General features: G+C 39.3%; 2 protein-coding genes across 2 annotated transcripts in view; one reads left to right on the top strand and one right to left on the bottom strand.

Moving 5' to 3' along the window:
* The window catches only part of LOC119729222 (acetyl-coenzyme A synthetase, cytoplasmic-like), a 29562-nt gene extending 5055 nt beyond the window's left edge, over positions 1-24507 (top strand). The window contains exons 3-16 of the mRNA XM_038201798.1: positions 1305-1408; positions 1721-1793; positions 3087-3162; positions 14211-14322; positions 14996-15111; positions 16057-16249; positions 17009-17142; positions 17415-17547; positions 18619-18675; positions 19173-19253; positions 19668-19776; positions 20545-20744; positions 21003-21048; positions 21320-24507. Coding sequence (XP_038057726.1) covers positions 1305-1408; positions 1721-1793; positions 3087-3162; positions 14211-14322; positions 14996-15111; positions 16057-16249; positions 17009-17142; positions 17415-17547; positions 18619-18675; positions 19173-19253; positions 19668-19776; positions 20545-20744; positions 21003-21048; positions 21320-21552 — 1667 coding nt within the window. The 3' untranslated portion in view covers positions 21553-24507. The remainder of the gene's footprint in view (positions 1-1304; positions 1409-1720; positions 1794-3086; positions 3163-14210; positions 14323-14995; positions 15112-16056; positions 16250-17008; positions 17143-17414; positions 17548-18618; positions 18676-19172; positions 19254-19667; positions 19777-20544; positions 20745-21002; positions 21049-21319) is intronic.
* On the bottom strand, positions 8929-11324 carry LOC119729223 (beta-1 adrenergic receptor-like). The gene has a single exon (XM_038201800.1). It carries the CDS (start codon positions 10346-10348, stop codon positions 9335-9337), a length of 1014 nt encoding a protein of 337 aa, XP_038057728.1. The 5' UTR covers positions 10349-11324; the 3' UTR covers positions 8929-9334.

Genomic DNA, 24507 nt, shown 5'->3' with positions numbered 1-24507 from the left:
GTGTTGAGTGAACTTCGTATATGGAAATCTTTCCTTGTTTTGTTGTCTTTTGGGTTGTCATTGCCATTGCAGTGATGAGCATACATGCAGTGATGAGCATACAGTGTACATGTATAATTTTTTTCAATCCGACTAAACACACATGGCCACATGAGGGGGTAATTGCAAATATACGTTATGTCACCCCTCTGCAAACATGTACTTCAATATTTAAGTATAAACAAGTGAGAGGATCGGATGTTTTTATTCTAGCAGGATTTTTTCCCAACGGTGCGACCCTGCTAGGATAGAACATCATCAGGCCCCTTTAACTTTTTGATACATTTGTATAAATTAGTTTACAGAATTTGTTTTCCATTTCATTTTTTTTTTTTTAACACATTTATTACAAAAACTCTATATTCTATATAAATTAATTATTGTTGTTTGCTACTTGCTAAGTAGATTTTTATCCCTAACGTCATAGCCATTACTTTGGGATAAAGAACTGAATACTACAGAATATTATGAGTGTTGTGCACACTTATTATATGCTGAAGTATTTCAAACTAGAGTTTACTACCAGTAGTATTTTGTAGCTTTAGGTGAGGTTAATAGGGTTAGTAAAAAATATCAAACTCAAATGTTTATCAAACCATCAAAAAGAGCCATCTTTGTGTAAAATGCATTTAAAGCTACAGTCCATCATTTGTAATTTGTGCATTTTGTTCGTTTGAAGCAACAAAAGAGTTCAAAATCTAATGAAGGATTCTGAGCAACTAACCTATTGAAGTTTCAGCTAAGCTGCAGCTGTACATTCCGAGAAAAACAGCATTCTAAGATCTCAATTTCAAATCAAAAGTTACTGAATCTTGTTTTGAATTGTTTTGAATTGCAGCTATACGCGACGTCGCGCACTGATCCGACGAATTATAACAACCGCGCGCGCGTGTGCGTCATTCCAATACTTGTGCGCGCTGCGCTGAATAACAAAACGAACTACTAATTTAAATTTTCCTACGGTGCTTCTTAAGAATCACCGTTGGAAATGCCTTCTTTCGTTGATTACTTCAAAATGACAGCTTCCCAGAAAGAATAATTTTACAGGGAGTTTAGTTCCCTTACTATCTTTCAACCAAGTTTGTTTTTCAACAATAATTACGCCAGTTACTTTTCGGATGGCTGCAAATGATGGACTCTAGCTTTAAGCCTTTTCAATTATTGCTCCATAACACCTCTTGAGATGTTACAACAATAAAACGCCCATTGCAAGAAATATGTCTTGATCTACAATGTACCTATTTTGTTGTTGCCCTCTGTTACAGGTGCCAAAAAGGGAGACTGCGTTGCCATCTACATGCCCATGATCTTTGAGCTGGTGGTGGCCATGCTGGCCTGTGCCCGACTGGGAATAATGCATTCCATTGTGGTTCGTTATGTCATTTCTGACTTGTTCCCAATTAGGAATAATGTACTGCACTGTTCACTTAATGCGTGACTAGGAATCACAAATGTTATATTCATGTAATTGAATTCCAACTTGGGCCCATGGTGGCTATTTCGTGAAAGCTGCCAAAAAACTTCACGATATGAATATCAAGTCATTCAGACTCATGATTGTGTTTCATCTTCTGTGTCAAAGTCTCCAAATCAAATGAAAATCTCTTCGATTCCCATGTTACAGGCTTCGGTCAGGTAAGGGACCAATTTAGAATGTAACCCATGTCTTGCTTTCTTGCAGTTTGGTGGTTTCTCTGCAGACTCATTAGCTGGTCGCATGATGGATGCCCAATCCACCATACTAGTCACGGCTGGTGAGTCCATTTCATTAAAACAAAAAAGGGTCATAAAGTCTATAATGTTCATCGGGCACCAAAACCATCAATTACTACCTCTTACCCTTGACTGCACGCAGACGCCTCCATATGATCGTACACAAAAACGATTTCCAAAATAAAAAAAAATTCCCTACCTACCTACATGTAATCGGAATTTTTTTTGGCCTTAGGGATGCATTTTGAAATTCAAACACTGATGCTTTACGGTCTATGGACTCTGTGCACAAACAGTAAATGACGTTTTTTTTATCAGTTTTGAAAACTCTATTGAGAGGGATTCACTGCTTCTATTGGTCCTCACATATACATGTATGGTGTGAAGTACACATGGCTTATTCTATTCTGAGTGTGCAACAAACACTTGCGTCTTCGCATGAGCGTTAGACGTCAACTTCAATGCGTTTGAATGTCCCTCCCAGTCCCCCCCCACTCTCCCTCTGTATCAATCGAAGGGGTACCTGGCCAAAATATATTTCACAGCTCTAACATTATATTCATAAAGAATCACTGTTCTTCTAGATTCTGAAGTAATCTTTATTCAAGCCTAAAATCAAAGTCAAAGAATAGACCCAAGACACAATGATGTCACGTTTTGTTCACATGTTCGCTTTCCCACCTGGCTCCCATAGGAAAGCACACATGTAAACGAAGTGTGAAGTCATTTTGTCTTAGGTCTATTGCAGTACATGCCAGTGTAGAAGTCTGTCAAAACCACTGATCTATATAAAGACTGGATAGCTAATAAAGAGCCGCACAATGAACGAATTTGACGCCATATTGGTGAGACCGGCTGGTGATCTACAAAGGACAAGTTGCCGTTTTTATAGACAGCATGATTTCTTTTGTAACGTCGCAGTTCACTTGACTTATATTTTGACCACCACCACTGACCAAGGTTAACTACAATTTTTCTAACGTCGTGGTTACTAAAATGCCGCAAATATAACTTTTTCAGCATTTTGAAATAATAATCACTACGGAAATGTGTCCCTTTTAGAACATCATAATATGTGTACGTGACCAAAATGCGCGTCAACTGTTGATACAACGCGCGCGTATTTACGCGCAGAACGTTCGTATTATACGCGGCCATCTTCGTGAGACCGGGGGCGAATTGGTCAATATGCAAAGTCTACTGTATGAATGTTGCATGCATATCCACTATCCAGTCTTTATATAGAGATCAGTGGTCAAAACATTCCCGACTTGAGTTTTCTATTCCTTTGACATGTCCATTGCAGTAAACGTTTATTGGCTATTCCTTGACAGATGGAGTTTACCGAGGCACCAAGCTGGTTAACCTGAAGAACATTAGCGACGATGCCGTTGAGATTTGCAAGAAAGAGTAAGTAGTTACGTCTGTTAGGAATCACCTAACAAATGCAATGTGATGAATTTAATTGATTACTGGCATGACAGAACTCTGGCAGCAGCCAAATCTCTCTCCGTTGTAATCAACCTCCCTCCCCCCCCCCAAAAAAAATTAACAAAAGTTGAAAGCGATGTCTTTGTGGAGGTTGGATAGATCTTGGTGCAGTCACTGGCAGCTAACAAGCCGTTCATGCCATAAGGTTGACAATGATCAGGAATATCCACTATGTCTTACTATCCAGAAATTCATGCCTGGCTTCTTCAGACCTTGTTTCGGTTCAATTGTTGAGTGTGATCTTTTCTTCTTGGCTTCGGTCCTTTTTGGTCTGAGTTTCAATTAAATAAGGTCAAGTGTGTATCAAAGCTTTTTGGTAGGTGGAATGGCTATTTGTATTAATAAACGGCCAAAGAGTACTGACAGGTGGTTTGCCTAAGAATTTAAGGCTGTTGCTGTCTTTTATGGGGCTCACAATTTAATTAGAATATATCCAGTTTCCAATACCCTAACCGAATATTCAAATTCAAACTGAATATTATTTAAACAATCCTGATTTTTGTCCCACCCGACCATTACTTCTCCCCTTAACTAGGATTGGTGGACCATCTCCTGAACATTTTTACTATTATTTTTTTTATCCACTTTGTTGCTTCACTTTAAAATTTTGGTTGCTTGTAAAACTTTTACAAAAGGAAACCCACTTGATTTTATCAAAGATATTGAAATAAAAGAAGATTGATAAATACCTGAGACATTTTACCCATTTCTATTGGTCAAAGCCCATCAAGTGGGTGGTTTTAAACTGCCAGCAAAACACAGCTGCATTCTGCGCCACAGAAAAAATAATCCAGCGCTTCATTCCGTTCTTGTCAAAATAATCTCGGAGCGAACTGGTTAAAAAGGGTGGAATAATACACCACTTTCTAAGTTCTGAGAAGTGACATGGCAATTATCTGCCAAAAAAGATGAAAAATTATCTGTCAAAATGTGGATGATTTTAGTTTTCGTAAAACCTACGTCCTATAAATGGCTTGAAACAACAGGCCAAACCAAAATAGCCTCTACTCCATCAAACTAAAACCATCCACATGTTGACTCAAGTCAAAAGTCACAGAAAAGCCTCATCAATTGTGAGTGAAAAAAGGAAAAGAAAATTGTCTATTTCTGACCTCAAATGTCTTCCCCTTCTTTTGAAGCCACAACAATTGAAAAGCAAAGGGACAGAATTGAATTACAGATGTTATTGATCATCAGTACTATACCCTACCTTTAATAAATAGAGCAATAATAAAAGACTATTGCAAACGTCAATAGGATGGTGTGCAAATCCTTGGATGTGAAAAGGTGAGCATGATCGCTCAAAGTGTCTGATTAGATTTCGAGCCCCATAAAGACCGGAAACAGCCCTGGTTTTCCTCCAAAATAAATGATGCTTGAGTGCTCTTTCGGGGTAAACACATTACTTCAGTAAATACAAAATAACCATTCCACCTAAAAAAAGCAATGAGACGCATTCTGCCTTAGTAATTGATTCGTAAACACAGGCTCAAACTACTATCTGCCGGAGGTGATAAAATATGCAAAGATCATGTATAAAACTTAAACAGAAATAGGCCTGATGATGTCAGCGAAATTTGTTGACTGTGAGACACTATGGACATTCCGCATTATACCTGGGACATTGGCAGTGTGTCGTGAGAACGGTCTATGTGTGCGTTTGCAATGACATTGCTGTCGACTAGCTCGGAGTTTCTGGTCAGCTAGGTCTTGGCTGGTCACAGCTTCTGCAACACCTTTCATCTTGTCGTTGTTTAATAATTCATCCCGCCAGTAAACACCTGCACTTGTTAGTGAGTTGGGACGGAGGTATCCAACAATCGATCAATTGCTGATCATACACAGGAGTGACAGGGACTGTAGAACAACAACCATACTGGATGAACTGCTTGGAGTCTTGACATACTTACAGAGTTAACCAGTTCAGGTTGGAGGATGTGATTACACGCACTGGCTGTATTTATACACAGGCACGGCTGACTGGTTTAAACATCAACATTGCCTCGACTAGCCTCCGGGTTACGTCTAAACACGCTCATCCCTCGTGCCTTTTGTACACACACATAGTCTGTGAAGTCTTTGGAGTTGGACTGTGTGTTGATCTTGTATTGGCCGTTGTGCACGGCCCATTGTTCGACAATTTATGCTCCAGTGCACACCTCGAAGTATTGAAACATAAGAGGTTTCGGCAAGAAATATGGTACAAATACCGGTACTGTTAAAATGACTGTTGCGAATCACTTGGCGTTTGGCTGTATATCAGAACTTGGCTGGAATATTTTGCCTTTTGTGAAAATCAAAATTTTCGGCAAAAGTAATCCCGGCGCGAAGTGGTTAAGGATGCACAATGTAGTGCCTGGGTGTAGCACACAGTTGGGGACAGGCCAAATTTTAACAGTCTATGTAAAGTAAACAACACATCAAAGTGGTACCAACTACGTGAACAAGTACTCACTTGCGATTACTTTCATGAGAATGTGAGCATGTATTGATTTGATCATGATGAATGCAAGCTCAAATTTTTCAAGTACGGAAGAAGGATTTCAACTCTGCAATTCAACACAGTCAAGTTTGCCTGAGGATGCAATGGAACTATCATTAATTGCCATCATCTTGCGCACTTCAGTCATCGCCGTAGTGACATTAACAATCATCCTAGGGAATTTGTTTTCCATTGCCGTGACGCTGCGCATCTGTAACATACCACAAAGCACTCGGATTCTGATGATTGCTATGGCACTCAATGACCTCCTCGTTGGACTGATGGCGCTACCCAGCATTCTCGCATCGTCTTTGGAGCGTTGGCCCTTCGGACAAACATTCTGCAAGATCAACGGATACTTGTTCGGCACCTCGTGTATCATGTCCATTATTGTGATGCTCAACATTAATTTCGAGCGCTACATAGCAGTTACCAGACCATACCGCTTCGAGGCCATCTTCACACAGAGAAAGCTCATAACTGGTTTGCTGATAAACTTTGGCTTGACTTTTGCAAGCATCATAGGGATGCTGAAAATATTCAACGTGCCGATAGTTTTCCATTCTGCATCTGTGATATGCACCAGCAGGTACGTAAGCTTAGTCATCGAACTCACCACGCTCTGCACCTGTTTCATGTTGCCCCTTATCATTCAAACAACCATCTACCGCCGACTGATCCAGATAAGCAAAGATCACGTTCAACGGCTGAATCGAAATAAGCCTGAGGATGCCAAACGTGGATTTTTGGACAACAAAGCAATTCGGACGTTCTTGATCATCGCTGTCACCTTCACGGCTTGCTGGCTGCCAGTAACAGTAGCCAGAACCCTCCAAGCCTCAGGAGTGATATCCCTGCCGGCGTGGATCGACTTTCTGGTCAGCTGGCTCTCTGTCGCCAACAGCTTCTGTAATGTCTTCATTTACTTCTTCTTCAATCGTTCCTTCAAGCTCGCTGCTAAGAAGATGCTCGCGGAGAGATTTGGCTGCTGCCAGACTTCTGTCATGCCAGTATTGACCTAAATTTGATCACATCGTAACAGACACGCCAGAATTAAAAGTCTTTCAGCAAGTTGCTCAATCTGATGAAGGCTCTCGCTGAGAGACGGAACATCTTCTGACAGCATCAGGGAAAAAATCCTCTGTTTCCTACTCAACAAACACGTATTATACTAGCTTTTTCTATTAAATGTCTCACATGACTTTAAAACCCTCCTGCTGTCTGAACAGTCAGTGAAAATAAAAAATCCTCTCCCTACCATACCTTTTACACAGGCTAGTCACCAACAGTCAGATCATATTTCAAGCATGCACTGTGACTAGTCAAATTCAGTCAACAGACAAAAGCAGGCAAGTGGTAGACACAGCTGGCTTATCAATCTCCTACAGTCAAAGCATAGCTGTATGAAGTTACATAAACAGTCACAGCCAGTCAATCCTGCTTTATGTAGGCTGGGAGCTCTTAACTGTTGGAAACAGTCACTTGATTGACTTTGACTGAAAGGACAACTTGGCACAGAATGTATGTTTGCATAGAAGGGTTAATAATACCATTCTACCATGTCCAGCCTTACCTCTTTGACTTCTGTTAAACCAGTATTTACCCTAACCGCCCTGAATCCTTCAAAATCCTCTTTGCCAAAGTGGAGGAATTTGGAGGATTGAGGTTACATTTTAAAAGTACGATACTGATTTCATAGGATGCACTTTGTCAAGGTCTTGGGCCGGACCTTGTGCTGTTTTTGCTCAGCCATGCATAAATATAGGCCTGGATTATGCTTGAAATCCTCCGCACTGCTCCAAAATGTCACTGGCCAAGCTTCAACATATTTTCAGTCACTGCCGCAGGATTTTGCAGGATTCAGGCAGTGGTCACCCCTCCACGGACCATATTCAAGAAATAATGGAGGAATTTGCAGGATTGAGGCTACATATATATATGCTATTTTTCCATGAGGCCAATTGGAAGATTTTGCAGGATTGAGGCTACATCCTAACAAAAAGGCTTAGGGAGTTAGGGTTAATTGAAGTGCCACAGCACCTTTCGTTAGAGCGCCCTCACTGTCGTTACACAAGATACAGGAAATAAAGCAGTTTCAGAATCCACCAGAAGATGATCATAGATTTCATTGAGTGAAGAATTTCTGTAACTGACATTTTCAGCATTCTTTTTTCTTTGCCTAATACTTGTCGCACCAGTTTTTTCCTTATTTAAACTTAGCATAAATCTCAACTCTAATTCAATTTGCTATGTGCATTTAACGATAGTATTGGAACTGGGTACCCTATCGAAGTAAAACATGGGTCCCCCGGGTACCCGTAAAAGAAACCAACCCCAAACTTCAAATTCCGGGAGTTGTCTGAAGGGCTTTATAGCTTTACAGTGTAAACTGCAACTTTGGCAAGCGTCATCTGTCGCGCGTTAAAATGCACATAAATGTGGAATCTATTTTGGTTTTCCATGTAGCCTGGTTTTCATTTTGAAAATTCCCACAAATGGCATTCAAACCTTTTTTTTTTCATTGTCTGAGAAGTTACTTAGTAATATGTAAAGTTGGTTACGGTTACACGATCCCATAATCTGGAACCGGTTCCTGACATCAGCAGCATGGGCGTCGCGAGGGGGGGGGCAAGGGGGGGCACTTGCCCCCCCCTGGAAAAGCAAAAAAAAAAAAAAAAAAAAAAAAGGAAGAAAAGAAAAGAAACAAAGAAAAGAAAAAGAGGCGCGAAGACAAAGTGGTGTAAATTTTATGAGTTGGGGGGGGGGGGCAAAATGTCCCTGCCCCCCTCTAAAATTGATAAATCGAGAATGTGTTGAGAAATACAAGCATTTTTGGCAAAACAAATTTTGCCCCCCTCTAGAAAAAATCCTGGCGACGCCCATGATCAGCAGTCGGGTACTCGGGTACCCGGTTTTGATACAAACCCCTGAACTCGGTGGGAGTTTTTGCCAGTAATTTTTTGAAATGACCTAGCATTTTTTTGTCAGAGGATGAGATAATGTAATGTGTCAATTAGCATGATTAGTAGCAGTCATTAAAATTGACAATGAGATGACAATTCTGTGTAAATTATAATGTTTATTTCAACACCTTTAAAAGATATCTTATATATATCTCTAAATAAAACTCTAATTTTACTCGTCTTGATTCTTGTCAATTCTTTATTTGGTTGTTCGTTTCGGTTGAGATCTGATTTCAAACAACATGTACGTGTAGGCATTCAAGAGAGAAAGTCATGCAAATGTCTTTTGTTCCAATTTGTAACCAGATGTAATAAAGCAAGATCTTAACTTGTCTGTAAAAAAATATAACTCCTCTTTCCAGTTGTTGTTTTCCTCTCTACGTTTCTAATTTTACATTCAAATTATTTTTTTTTTATCTGGAAAACCAACTTTTGTTTGTTCGAAAGGGCCTATTTATTTTTTTCCTACAATTCATATCACTGACATTTTACATACAGATAAAGTACAAACATTTTGAAGCTCTGCTTCTGTACCGCGCCGGTACCTGTCTCAGTTTTTAACTTCAGACAGTACATGTTTCCATTGGTGTTCATGTTAGAGAGAGCTAAGTCGTCGTCATATTGTACACCAATATTTCCCTTTTAGTCAGAGCTCCACAGAAATGAACGCTGCTCTGCCTTTCCGACGCACCGCTGGTTGCGGTGTGTCATCTTTGAGAATGGGCGTGGTCATTGGTGCGACGGTGGAGCTTTTGAAACACGGAAAATAACGCATCATCAGTCGCTTAGCGGCTTGCCGAAATGACCGGTTGAAGAAACAATAGATGAACACGTTGAAGAAGCTGTTAGAGACCGCGAAGCCCTTGGCGGTAAAACTTAGCCAGATTGGTTGCATTTTGTCTGTGATTGCTGCGACGACGCGTACAACCCGCAAAGGCGTCCAGCACACTGCGAAGAGAATAGTCACGACGAGGAACGCGCGCAGAGCTTTGTTGTCAAGGAAACTGGTGTCGTTTGCCGCGTTGTTGCACTTGTTCAGCATCACGGCATGATTCTGACTGAGTTTGATCAACCGCAGGTAAATGTACGTCAGCACCACCAAGGGGAGTATGACAAGGAAGAATAAAACGGAAATCTCTAAAACAGTGCCATTGAATACCACGTCACAAATCAACACAGCCTTAAACTGATTATTGTCCTCTTTGAAGTAACTCAAGCAGATTTGAAGGACCAGAGATACGACCGAGGCGATGAGAACGACGGCGATTACGCGTCGTTTTGCGCAGAGAATTGGGAACCTGAAAGGCAGGGTCACAGCAATATATCTCTCTGCGTTCATAAGTACAATAAGAGTGATGGACATACAACAACAGGTAGCGTCTATGGTTCCATTGATGGAGCAGTAGAACTCTCCAAACGGCCAGCGGTCAAACGCTGACGCGATCACGTTTGGTATGGACATAACCCCAGTCAGCAGATCATATGCTGCCAGCGATATCATCAATATTTTGGTGCTGTCAGCAAGCCCGGGCATGCTGCGAGTTACCGCGATGGACAAAGCATTGCCGGTTATAATCATGATGACAACTACGGCAACAAAACATGTTCGTACGGCAACGAGGTACGGCGACAGTGGCTCATCCTCTGTAACATTCCCCATGGCAAATCCTGCAATTCCAACTTTGCTTTTTAACTGTTGTTTCTTCAATATGATGCATGCACAGTTTTGAGTGTAGAAGTGAGTCGCACCGTTTCAAATTTTGCCTCACCAATGCTGTTATACCAGTATTCCGAAAGCCTACATTAAATTGTCAATTGCACACAAGGCGATAGTTGCTCAGCCTCTGTAATATTCCTCAAAGCTTTGCTGTTTGACAGGTGTTTCTTCAAGGTATCACAGCCACAGTATTTTGAAAACTAGTGAAACCTCAACACTACAAGCGCTGCCTCGCCATTGCTGTTCTATGACTATTTCCAAAGTCTACAGCAAGTTGTCAATTGCACACACGCTCCGTCATTAAACCCCTCCCCTGTTACGAAGGTGTCCTTTGTTATCTCGTCAGTCAGCGTGCTGCCAATATCCCCACTCTATGTTCCATTGTGCTCGTCTGACGGCCACATTGACAAATGTCCTTCAAGCAATTATCGTAATGCGACTTTTCACTCGTATGCCATATTTATCTCCATCATACTCAATTAGTCTGTTTTGAATAATGTCCATAGTGGGAGCAAATGATGATTGAATGACTAGAACAGTTTCTTTTCATTGAATATCATCCTGCGCTTATATGAACATGTAGCACAGCTGCATCTTCCCCTGCTACTGAAGACCAGTCATCCATATCCCTCAAGCACCTACGCCAAATTGCTTGACGCTCGTTACCAGTAACTCTTTGTATCGAACCCAAGCAATTAGTCTGGTAAGTGGGGTCGACCAACCGTAGCAATTCATGTGTCCATTAAATTGCACGGCCCGTTAATATTTAACGGCGATGATAAAATTTTGTGACTCGGTTACCATGGTAACCCATCTAGAGTGCTCCGCACAATAACAGGTGTTTTGTGTTGAACGTGTGTGTTATAGATTGAAAATATATCCAGCAATTAACAAGCCAATACATGTAGTTATGGAATGTCAGTCTTGAATAAAACTGTTCATTTTGTGTATTTTCACATTAACGTAGTTTCCATCCTATTCCTTCAATACAGCTCTCATCAAAACAAATTTTAAGCCCAAATCACTCCATTGCGGAACTATATCCCACCCCCTCCCCCACACAAACAATTTTATGTAATTTTCTAAAAATATTCATAACCTTCCAAAAAGTGTCTAAAATTCCCCCTTTCAAAATAAACTAATTCTTAAAATTTTGGTCTTCAAGAAATGATCACGTCTTCAAAACACTTTTTTGTCATCTTCAAAATAAGAAATTTGACTTGACCCTGAGGATTTTAATCATGACAACTATTTTCTACGTCCAAAAACATAAATATTTTTAACTGTTTTGTAATTTCTTCACACAATATCCAACTGATGACAGTGCGAACCCACAGTGCTGTCCGTCTTTTGGTTCAGTAGCCTCGTTTTTAACACCCATCTAGTCCAAAATTCATCTCTCTGAAAAGCATTGTGCATCCAAGCACAAGAGCTTGTGCTTGGATGCATCCTTTGAGCGCATCCTTTCACGATTGTCATCTAGCTACAATGTGTTTATGCCCAATTTACAGTTTCAATTGATTGCTTTCAAAATGCATTGGACATCTTAACAAATGGCACGGACACAATGGCACGAACAATTATAGCTAGATCTAGCTCGCCAAATTTACAGACTAAACGGCCAATACATTTTGACCATTTGTACAATATTAGCTTGTTAGCACTGCAGCAAGGACAAGTACATTAAGGTTACTGTTCTTTTTACTATAAATTGTTGACACCGTTACCAAGGTTAATGGGAGTAAAGCTCTCCTATTTTTTTTTTGGAGGCCACTACGTCAATCCATATTCTGGTGCATTTGCAGCTGCGTAAGTGGGCAAACGTATTTATGATCTTCCTATGATCTTCACCAATTACGTAGTAACTTCTCAGACAATGGAAAGAGAGTTTTTGAATGCCATTTGTGGGGAATTTTAAAAATGAAAAGCAGGCTACATAGAAATTCAAAAATAGATTTCACATTAATGTGCATTGAAGAGAACGCACCCATTTGAAAACAGTCAAGAAAATGTGCTACATATATTGTGTTTGCTGTTAGTTTTATTCTGAAATTGTACCGGTAAGTTAAGAGAATATTTTAATAAATTGGAAAGCATTGAATTTTTCCCTGTGACTGAGCAACTTTTGGAATGTGAATGTACACGTATTTCTGTATAGTATACATTCGTGTAATAATCGTGAGTTATTGTTGTATAATTTATAGTTTTGTATCAAGTATTATATTCTTGGTTGTAAGTTTTTAAAATTATTACTCATATTTAGGTTATTTTAAAGTTTATGTCATGGTTTAAACATGGGGAAAGTGGAATTACCTGTTTTTTTAATTACGAAAAATGATAAATAAATAAATAAACAAAAAATTAAAATGATATAATAATTATGGCAAGTTTGTCTTTAGTTTGACCTTTAAGCTCAAAAGCCATTGTTGGAGATGAATACTAATCAATTATAGTAATTGTTAGGTCCAGAAAGTAAACGGTTCCCGAGGGAAAGTTCAGTAGCTATGATGATGGAAACCATAGCAACCATGAGCGGTAACCATGTGGTTGCCATGTCATTATTGTTCAGCTTTAACCTGGTTCCCGGCAGAATAGGTTGACTTGCATTGATGCGTGGCGCGAATTAAACGTTACAGGTTATTGAATAAGTGCATGATATATGTAGGTAAATTTATTGAATACGGGCCGATTCAAAAAGACGGCTACCCGATTTCCCAAAAAAAAAAAATTTAAAATATTTTTTGAAGACAGTTGGTTGAAAATAGTACATCATTTGAACCTCCTGTTACTTCGGTCTCATCTGGTGAAATAGGCAACACGATACAACAACATTTCTGAAAGTTACAATGTTTCGTGAAAAAAGGTGAAAAACAAAGGTGTCCACGGAATACCAAATATGCAAAGACGTGTCGGTTTTTCTGCAAGCGAGGCGTGGATGACAAACGTACATACTTGGAATCCTTAATCATTCTCAGTCATGTGAAAGGAATTTAACAAAATGAGACAGAAATGGTTTCAGGAAAATTGTGTTCTTGTCAAACGTTTGTAATCTATCAGCTCTGCAATAATATTGTTGAATAAACAAAACGATAGATAAACAAAACCTGACAAAAGCCTGGTTCAGTGATCCGTGCACAAAATTGATTTTTATGAATTTTGGGGAAACTCTGCATCTCACGAACCACAAAAGCAAAATTGATGAAACAAAAATTAGGTGATTGTTTCTTTAATAATTAAATTGCTTTATACTTGTCTTTAAGTGGAGAAAAAAGGTTCCTTTTTACAGGGTTCCCATATTTCTGTTTCACCCTGTACATGTTCTTCTCATTTTTAGGTTTTACTTACCACAGACATTTTTTACAAGTCAGCATTTGTTTGAACCAGTTCTGAATATGTCAAGAATTGGTATGAAAATTCCTGCTTTTTCCCCTTACTTTTGCATTTTTTTCCACCCATATTTATGAAGGCTTGGTATAACTTCAAGCATTTATTTACCCTGCAATTTTTTATTTTTTTTTATTTTCCCCCCTAATAATTAGATAATTAGATTGGAACTTTGTAGTGCTTTTAAAAAGCAAGATCAAAAAAACACTTAACCATGAAAAAACTAAACCAGCAATCATAGTAATAAAACAAAAAAATGAAAATGGTAAAATCCCAAGGCTGTACAATTGATATGGAGATTTAGGTGAATTTTTAGACCTTTCTTTCAAAAAATCTGAATTTGCAGACAAGTCTTAGATGTGATGTCGGAAACTTAGCACAAAAAAATCTCATTATGTCTTCTTTTCTCCTTCGTATGCAGGAACTTTGCTGTCAAGACTGTCATCGTTGTCCGTCATCTTGGACCAAATACGCCGACCAAGGAAGCACCAAGTAACGATCAGGGAGCCAAGAGGCCTTGTATGAGCCTCAAAGTAAGTGGCTCTTTAACCCTAACCCCTTGGGTATTTTTAATAGAAAGTATCCCGAATCTAACAAAATCCATCAATTTTGTCATGCATGTTGGTGTACTGTGAGTCCATCAGAATCCACCAATGAGCCGGGAGTTAAATTGCTGAGATCCTGAATCCATCAAAGTCCCCCAACTGCTCAATGTGGAGGTGTATCCTGAATCCATCAAAATCCTGCAGTACCGCTAGGCTTACTGTCCTGAATCCATCAAAATCCTGCAGTACCGTTAGGCTTACTGTCCTGAACTGCATACATCAGAATCCCCAAACTTTTTCAATATGGAGGTATCCTGAATCTGCCAAAATCCTCCAAAACAGGGGTGTGGATTTTGATGGATTCAGGAACGTCAGGGTTAACCGCGATCTTAATTTAGCTCCCCAAAATTAATACACACTCTGTGGTAACCCTGTAAAATTTTTCTCTGGAAAGTTAGTTTGGAAATAGCATCATCCCAATGCAGATTCCGCCAAAATTAAAATGTTTTTGCTGAGTTTGTGTTTTACCCAAGATCACCTCAGAGAGAAAGCATTTTGTAATTTGTAAACCAGCCATTTCATTGCAATCCACACCAAAGATGGTAGGCATAGCAGGCTCTGAACTCACCACCCTGACCTTTGACCTTGCTTGTGTTGACAGACAAACTTTGTTGAGGGTCGCGACCACTGGTGGCATGATGTCATGACGGGGGTGAGCGATGAATGCGACACGGTGTGGTTGGAGGTCGAGGAGCCGCTGTTTATGCTCTACACAAGGTAGGACAGACACCTCTGGATGGCTAAACTCTAATTGTTGGTTTTAAATGTCAGGCCGCATCCAAATTACTTGGCTTCAACTTGCAATTGGGCAATTCCACACTAATGGGCCAATAAAATAAGTTTATGGATGTTGCACAAAAAGGGTAAAAGATAAGCTAGTGTTTTCTTTAGTTTTTTTCCTATACCTTGCTAAGGTGAAAGTGACTAGGACAAGAAAATGGAAGAGATGATATCTTTTTTATTTGAGAAAAGAATAGGTCTTTTTTTCTGTGTTATACATGTACGTAACATGGACAGACACACTGCAAGGAAAAGGGTGCTTAGGACAAGTTCGGTTTCTAATAGGCACTTTCATTTGACATTATCAACCCATTTACATTGCTATCAAGTTAAAATATAACAGTTTATAACATATAACAGTATGTAACTTGCTATTAGCAAGGTATAGGGAAAAAACTAAAGAAAACAATAGCTTATCTTTTACCCTTTATGTAAGGTGAAAGTGACTAGGACAAGAAAATGGAAGAGATGATATCTTTTTTATTTGAGAAAATAACAGGTCTTTTTTCTGTGTTATACATACGTAACATGGACAGACACACTGCAAGGAAAAGGGTGCTTAGGACAAGTTCGGTTTCTAATAGGCACTTTCATTTGACATTATCAACCCATTTGACGTTGCTATCAAGTTAAAATATAACAGTTTTTTGCACTAGCTTCAGGGCTACGTACGAACAGGGACAGACATTTTGTGACAAATGTGACCCTTAAAGCCTCTCCCAATTATTTCGGGAATTTTACATTTTTCCCCATTCTCACCCCCGAGGCACAACCTTGGCAGTCCAGTTCCTGGAAAAATGTTTACTTTTATGCACAAAAGTCCACTTTCTGATAGCAAAAAGTAAAAAGAAAATAAGAATCCTCTTCTTTTTGTTTATTCAGTGGCTCGACTGGCAAACCGAAAGGTGTCCTCCACACTCAAGCAGGGTACATGCTGTACGCAGCCACCACCTTCAAGTACGTGTTTGATTACCACGAGGGCGACATTTACTGGTGTACGGCCGATATTGGATGGATTACAGGGCACACGTACGTGGTGTACGGACCAATGCTTAATGGTGCGACCAGTGTTATGGTAAGAGTTGACTGTACGTCATTAATGATAAGTCAGAAATTTGAGGTTCATGATTTTTTATTGTTTTTGTTGCTATTACAGGGTTTCCAGTCACTCTGTAAAGCAGGGGAAACCTTGAAAATGAGTTTCCGTATTTCCAGTCGGGGTAAACTCAGGGAATTTGGGGAAAAAACACCAAAAATCTGGGAAAACTCAAGGAATCTGACAGTGACCCAGAAGGGAAAGGTTGTCACCTGTTTGGCGTATGTTTGTCTTGTGCCACATGTCCAAGTTGTGTCCAATAGACCATTATCATGCTGCCACCATTTAAGTCATGTTCCCTGTATCCAATAACAGTACTGAACGATAATGTTTTTTTGTTCAAAAAGGAACCAGACTATTTTTCCCTCCAGCCTCACTTTGGTTACGTTGATTTGAATGGGAAAAAAATCAAGATGGCCGCAACATGATTGTGGTCTATGACTGACTGGCTAGGGTAGCTTTGTAGTGTTTATGCAGCGCAAATATTACAGGCCATCGCTTGTTAACAAGCTACCTTTGCATTATCAGTATATTAGTTGCTTTGCTCTTGACTCTCTCTTGACTACCCAGCAACCTTGTTAAAATGAAAATGTTTTGCATGGAATTTTGGAAATTTGTCAGGGAAATAGAGAAAACTCTGTGAATCATAAAACCATTTGTGTTGTTTATCCCTAAAACTTAACTTCCCATATCCTTCAAAAGACAATTAAAATATGTTCTCTTGGTTTCTGTGTGTAGTTTGAGGGCGTCCCGACCTACCCGGATGCTGGGCGATGTTGGCAGGTAACCGATAAGTACAAGGTCAATCTCTTTTACACGGCGCCCACACTCATACGCTCTCTAATGAAGTTTGGTGAGGAACCAGTGAAGAAGTAAGTCTTAGTTGGCCCATTTAGGCGACTAATTATTACTTTCAAATATGACTTTTGGAAGATCTGATTCTGTAATTTGATAACGTTGGAAATGTTCAAAGTTAGAAATTTGGGTAAAAAAATAATTGCTTAATTTTGACAAATTTTGCAGCTATAGCCATTAAAATCAGATGCTCTTGATTAAAAAAAATGCATATCTGACAAGAAATTTGCCGTCATGAATGTTCTCATATTTGAATTAATTTTTCTTTTTCAATATTTTCTTATTGTAGGTACAGTCGCAAGTCTCTGAGAGTTCTGGGCACAGTGGGAGAGCCCATCAACCCAGAGGCCTGGTTTTTCTATTATAAGGTCATCGGTGACAGTCGGTGTGCCATCAGTGACACGTTCTGGCAGACGGAAACGGTGAGAGAAACTGAAAAAATGTCCCCGATTGCTGGGCTTTCTTTTATGTGCATTACTGCAGCACCTAAGTAAAGCAATGCCGTGTTGTTATAGGTCTCGTTCAAATGACGTCATTTCCTACAGACCATCCACGTGCATCAGTATTTTGAGCGTCAACTTGCAAAACGCGCATCGGCTGCGTCGTATTTCGAACACATTTCGAGCAACAAGCGCGCGTGTTTGGAACATTTTCAACACTGATGCGTGCTTGATTGCGAAAATACGCAGTTGCAGTTCTCCTACAGAGATGGCCGTCATTGAGCCAGCCCTATTGAAATGCCTGCACTGTGGGCTTTGTGCGCAAGTACCCCCTCAACGGTAAGACAGGGAGAGTTGGGGGAGACCACTTTAATTGGAGTGACATTCAAACGTATTGCCGACGACGTCTGACACTCAAGCGAACCTGCTATGGCTTTGTGCACATTCAGAAATAAAATTAGTCATGTGTGCTTGGCGCCATACGTGCATGAACCAGTACATGTGTCCTGTCAATGGGGCTCTCAAATGTGGTTAAAAAGCGCCCTCTCTTGTTGGCGCACAGTGCCCATTGAACTGGCAGTTCTGCATTAGAATCCTGTGTGAATTCTGTTTGAAATATTGTTACACCAGAAAAGGAGATTGTTTGTTTATAGGGTAGATGATATACTTTCGGCAATAGCCTGTTCACTGAACAGTCTCACCATGCTCACATTCCAATGTTGACCAGCCCATGTCAGATGACGTGTATACACACAAAGGTTTTGCGGTATTCGGAACGGATGACGGATAAACACACAATGAGCGAGGCCGGAAATATCTGTCAGAGACCTTGTCGCAGCGAGCGAGGCCGGAAATATCAGGGTGTGCTACCCGCGAATGACGGCCTGAACTCGTCTGGCATCGAGGTTCCTGAAAACAATCCCGAGCCTTGGTCCGGTCAGTGTCAAAATAATCCCGGCGCGAACTGGTTAAGGAACTTACGGTGTATTGATAAAAACAAAAATGTGTATATGTTGTACATGTAATTGCGTTTGTGTGTTTGTTTTTGTTCAGGGTGGGCACACAGTGACGCCACTCCCAGGCTGTACCCCAATGAAGCCAGGATCTGCTGTAAGTCGTCATTAAACAAACAATTCCCCAAAATCAGTCAGATGTGAGACATTTGACTTGTTGACTTCATTTTTTGATTAAAATAAAAACTCAGCATTTAGCTTTCATTTGTGTGTCTTTACCTTTCATCTCGAACTTGAAGTTACGATTGTATTTTAGTACAAAATTTATAGATTTGAAAAATCAGAAACTTTGCCACAAGTGAACCAAATTTCCTGAGCACAATTTCACGGCTTTGCTAACCACAGAATTCCGTGCTTACAATCACCATTTTGTGCTAACCGCGCTAGCAGAAAAATTATGAGCTAACCCTGAAAGCCCAGAATCCTTAGTTATGGGATATACGCATGCGTATAAGCCAAAATTCCTCACCGTAAGCACGGAATTTTCTGCTACAGTAAGCAAGAATTTTCGCTAACTGTAAGCAGAGCCAAGATGTTGGTAAGCTTTTTTTCAAAACTGTTTGATATTTTTCTGTTTGTTGGTGGCACATGTAGTCTTTCCCATTCTTTGGCATTGATCCGGCTGTGGTTGATGAGGATGGTAAAGAACTTGAAGGAGTCTGCGAAGGATATCTGGTAAGCAAGTTGTCTGCTCAGAGATGAAATGTTGTTGTTCATGGACTCTCAAGGAGGATAAGACCAATTTGTGGAGTATTTTAACCCTTACTCTGTCATTTTTATTCACTGCTACACTCTTTGATTACCATAATATTCCACAGCCGTGGTAAATTGTATTATCAATCTACCTTGTCACTTTCACTGAAGTCTGACACTGCAACACAGTACAGGCATAATACTGTGTTCTACTGTATCAACCCGCATTATTGATAACATCGTCAGGCCTATATTTTCATTTGTAATAGTTAAAATTTATTTAGATTGGAACTTTTTTAGACATCAGAGAATGTTATACATCATACTAAAAATATCCTAAGCCAATGTGTAGTTCCTCAAATTTTTCTCTTCTTGATTGTCCTACCTTACTTGAAGGTATTCAAGAAGCCTTGGCCAGGCGTAATGAGGACCGTGTACAGAGATCATGAGAGGTATGAGAGGACCTACTTCAGACAATTCCCTGGTTACTACAAGACGGGAGATGGTAAGAGTCTTTGTGTGGGAGGAGTTTGAATCCTACTTGCAACGTAAGAGTTAAAACTAAACCAGATATGCCTCCTACTACCTAGCAGATTTATGTGTGAGGGCAGAGTTGAGTTTTGCAGTTTGATGATCACAACTTCATCTCAATTCCGTCACAAGATTGGTCACAAATCTTGTCACAAGTATAACACGAGCAAATTCTTGAGTCTTGTCATAAGTAAATCGCAAGTCAATTCACCACAAGTAATGTGAGATGAACAATAACAAAGGAATGCTTTGTTACAGTTGATTTGAATAGCTTGTGACTTGAGACTAGACAATTGACCTATCGCTGTTTGCGAGTCAGCCATGCCCCTTAGACAACCACATGGAGTTTTTGTACACTAAGATTTGTTTGTCTCAGATTTTGCGCGTTCCGCGTCCACTTGTATATAATGTAATTGAACAATATTTCACAAGCTGCGCTGACCAGTTCTACCCCGATAGATCAATTTTAGGCAGACTTGTCTAAGGACATGTGATGTGCTTATGAGGACTTGTGATGGACTTGCAAAGACTAGTGAGGACATGTGATGACTTATGATTTGACTTGTGAGGACTTGCAATGGACTTGTGAGGACTTGCGATGGACTTGTGAGGAATCGTGGGGACTTGAAATAGTCGCTTGAGGACTTGTGATGGACTACTGTCAGAGTTCATATTCCTTCTTTCACACTTATAGTTTCAGACAAATTGCAGATGAACAAGTTTAAACTGTTTTATTGGACAGGGTGTCGACGTGATGAAGATGGCTACTACTGGATCACTGGTCGCATCGATGACATGTTCAACGTCTCAGGTCATCTACTGAGTACGGCTGAGATAGAAGCTTCTCTGACTGAACACCCAAAGTGTGCTGAGGCAGCCGTGGTGTCATACCCTCACAAGACTAAAGGAGAATGCTGCTACTGCTTCATCAGTCTGATTGAGGTAAAGCTTGGAAAGGCCTTCTTTCGTTGATTACTTCAAAATGATAGCTTGCCAGAAAGATTAATTTCACAGGGAGTTTAGTCCACTTACTATCTTTCAACCAAGTATGTTTTTCAACAATAATGCGCCAGTTACTTTTTCGGATGGCTGCAAATGATGGACTATAGCTTTAAACCAGCAAAGGCACTCAGAAGAATTTATAGATCTGTTGAGATGAATACACATTTCTCACTCACTTCTTAAATTCTTTTCTTCAAGGGAGCTGAGTTCACTGAGCCGGTTATCCACGAGCTCAAGGAATTGGGTAAGACATTTTTTGCAGTGGAGGTCACAAAAGCTCTAACAACAGTAAAATGACATCTTCCAGCGTGCTAAATACCACAATTTAAAAGTCATAGATCTTCCAAATAACTATTGTCATGAAAATTATATATAATTTAACATAACTTTGGTATATTATTTAATGATAAAAATGAAATCATATTACTCAATGAGAGGTATTCAGAACTTTAAAAATTTTGTAGAAGTTTTTCTTTCATGTTAAAGAAAGTACTGACTTTGCTTTCTTCTTTAAGTTCGCACCAGGATTGGTCCTTTCGCAGCCCCCGATGTTCTGCAGAACGCCCCAGGCCTGCCCAAGACGCGCTCAGGCAAGATCATGCGGCGCGTCCTGCGTAAGATAGCCCGCAACGACCGAGATCTGGGCGACGTCAGCACCATGGCCGATCCGACGGTCGTCGACGTGCTGTTCAACAATCGGCCGGACGTGGAGAAATGGGCCGCACTGAACAACCAGGTAGTGCTGTAAAAAAACAGGGAGCCGATTTTCACGGAGTCATTCAGCATAGAAATTTACTAAGAAATTTGCTTAAAATATTCGCTCAGCAAAAGCGGGTTACCAGCAAAAATTGTCATTGGAATTATATTACTTGTTGGAGTGGTTCCCATCTGATTTTTGCTCGCACATATATTGGTCCTTGGAATCAGTTACAAAAATTCTGCGGAGCATAAAAGTTGACTTAAGGCCGAGTAAAAACAGAAACTAGTTTCTTGTCCGGGCTTTTTTTAAACAGTGAAGGAGGCGGGCGCTTTTTTATATCTTTTGGCAGATTTTCAAAGATGGCGGATGGACTTTCCATATTCTCAACTCTTTTGGTGATACAGTATGGTGTCCAAAAGGAGCCGTAACCCTTTTAACATATCTACAATTTTGTTGAAAACAAATGAAAACACAATATATTGACAATGTATTTGCCAGATTTTGTAAAATGTATAAAATAAAAAATAAAAAATTTAAATAAAAGAGGTGGGTGGGAAAAAGGAGGGGGGGGGGGGACACGAGAAACTGGTTTACTTTTTTTTCTTGGCCCAATTGACAAGTACACATAACTACTTGTGACCCGTTCTTGCTAAGCCATCATGCTACTATAAGCAAATTTCTAGTATTGAATTCAGTCTTTGACATCTCGTCAGCTTAGGCTGGGTACTCAAATTCTGCTTATGGAATTCTGCTTAGATAAAAAAATCACACAGTGCCTGAAAAACAACCCACCACTGTTTAAATGTAATAAAAGAATTTTGTATGTTAGGCCAACTCAATTTGCAAATTTGGGGCATTGTGTCTTGCTTCTAAGACAGCTCCAAACTATTATTTTTTTTGTAGATGTTCGTTTATTCTGAGATCATTTTTTTTCATTCAAAACAGACGCACATTGGAACATTAAATGTTGAGTTAATTTTATATTTTCTGTGCACAAATTTCATTCCTACTTTTTAACTATGTTTAGGGTTAGAAAGTTATGTGAATAGTGAATCTTAAAAAAATGTGTGAGGAAAAACTGTTTTCGTTGTGTATTCATTAATTTGTTTTGTGATCTCTCTTATGCGTATTAAATTTACTTTTAGCTAATCTGTCTGAAATATGAAACTAATCGTTAACCATGACTTAAAAAAGAAGAAGAATTTCCTGACATATGCCTACAATGCCTTAATTTTTGTCAAACTAAAAATATCACTTCTCATCTTATTGTGGGCCAAGGCTTTATGAAAACCATAAGAATTCATTACAGTTATTCTGTAGCGGCAGTATGTTTACGATGAACTATAGATTGAGGACTTTATTAGAAAAATACAGGGCTAAAGGAAAGTACAGTTTTCCACTTAATATTTCTGCTTCTACTTTCTGTATTGTAATTGGCTGAGGACAAACGGGCTTTCATGTTTTTTAAAATGTGTAACTATCTCAATGAATTACCTCTTAGGATGTAGATGATGTTAAAGATCTTCGTGATCATTTTTGTATGATTTTCTTTGTGGTTTTAACAACGCCACATGCAGCAAACTCTCTGTAAATTGGTAAGTGGAATCTTTGCTTTTTATACAGATCGCCAAAATAAAAATAATAAATCAATAAATTGTCAGTAAAAATATGTATTTGTGACAAATTGTGAATGAACAGAACAGTGTAACCCATTAGTTCCTGTAACCCCAACCCTCAAGAAAATATAACGCCTTGCCTGATACTCCCGATGTTGTCTACGCCACCCCATTGTTTAGGGATTCAAGTGAATACAATGTAACACAATGTAATACATATGCTAATGGTTTGGATAAAACGTAATAATCTCAAAAAGTTGAATTCAGATAATGGACTAGTTTTTTATATCAAATTTTCTCAAATGACTGCAATTTTGCAACATTCCATCTTTTCATTTCTTTTTGACAAAATCATTACACACAGAAAATGAAGTGGCGTTTTGGTATCCTTTGTTTAATTCGAGTCCTTTTGGGGGTAGAATTTCTTCCTGCTTATGGTAAAGCAATAAATATTAGCATCAGGTTACCTATTGTTAAATGTTGACGAGTTGCATGCATTGTGCCCCTTGTAATGAATTCTGAACTCCAATGTGTAGTCTGGTAGCCGTGCTAAAAGACTGCTTTTCTAACCCACATAGCTGTCAGGTACCAGATATTTTTCCGACTAACACAACACAACACAAAACAGTAAACTTTTCACTGGATATGTCCATTTTGGAGAAGTTGAGAATACATTGGTTAGAAGAATAGTTGTTTTTTGTTTTAAAAATGTGCATAGTGGTATCAAACAATAAATGTTTTTATTTTTCAATTACATAATTGTTTATTTTTATCAGAAGTGCGCTCAGTGTTGCTGCAGACAGTATAGTTATCTCATTTGATTTGAAATGCGAAATGGAATAGTTCGTAGAAATAGTAAAAGTGAAGCTTGGGAATGAAGTATTGTAGACGCCCTAAATTTAAAATAACCCCTTTTAGAATACAGGTATGGAAAAGTGTGAAATTGTTGGAGAAACGTCAAGAGTGGACAGGTCTGCTAGAACCATGAAAGATTGAAGTAAGCTTTCGGCCAAGGCGTCGGGCTTGCCTCAACAACTCACAGCAATATGGTCTGCCTACGACAATCTCAAGACAAAAAAATGGTGTACATAAATGTTTCCTTTTTTTTACCCAGATTTAATGATTCCATAGATACATCCTAATATTTTTGCGGGTCTCAGAGAGCATTTTCAGCATTTCCCTGTATTTCTATTCCAGGTCTATTTATAAAATGTAGAAAGTGATGTGTACACCCGTCATTTCTTTTAAATTAGACAATGGTCTTTTTTACATTATCCTTATTTTAAATGAAGATGTCTGTATTTTGTCAATATTCGGAATGTAGTTCACACAAATGTATTTAGTTTTTTGTAAACGAACAAACAATAAAAAAATGACATTCAGCTGA

This window comes from Patiria miniata, unplaced genomic scaffold, assembly GCF_015706575.1.
Source record: "Patiria miniata isolate m_02_andy unplaced genomic scaffold, ASM1570657v1 HiC_scaffold_20, whole genome shotgun sequence".
Taxonomy (NCBI): Eukaryota; Metazoa; Echinodermata; class Asteroidea; order Valvatida; family Asterinidae; genus Patiria; species Patiria miniata.
The sequence above is the reverse complement of the archived record's forward strand: the minus strand, read 5'-3'. Positions and strand labels throughout refer to the sequence as shown.

Coding starts and splice junctions, on each gene's coding strand:
- LOC119729223 (XM_038201800.1), bottom strand. CDS start 10,348: ATGGGGAATGTTACAGAGGATGAGCCACTGTCGCCGTACCTCGTTGCC.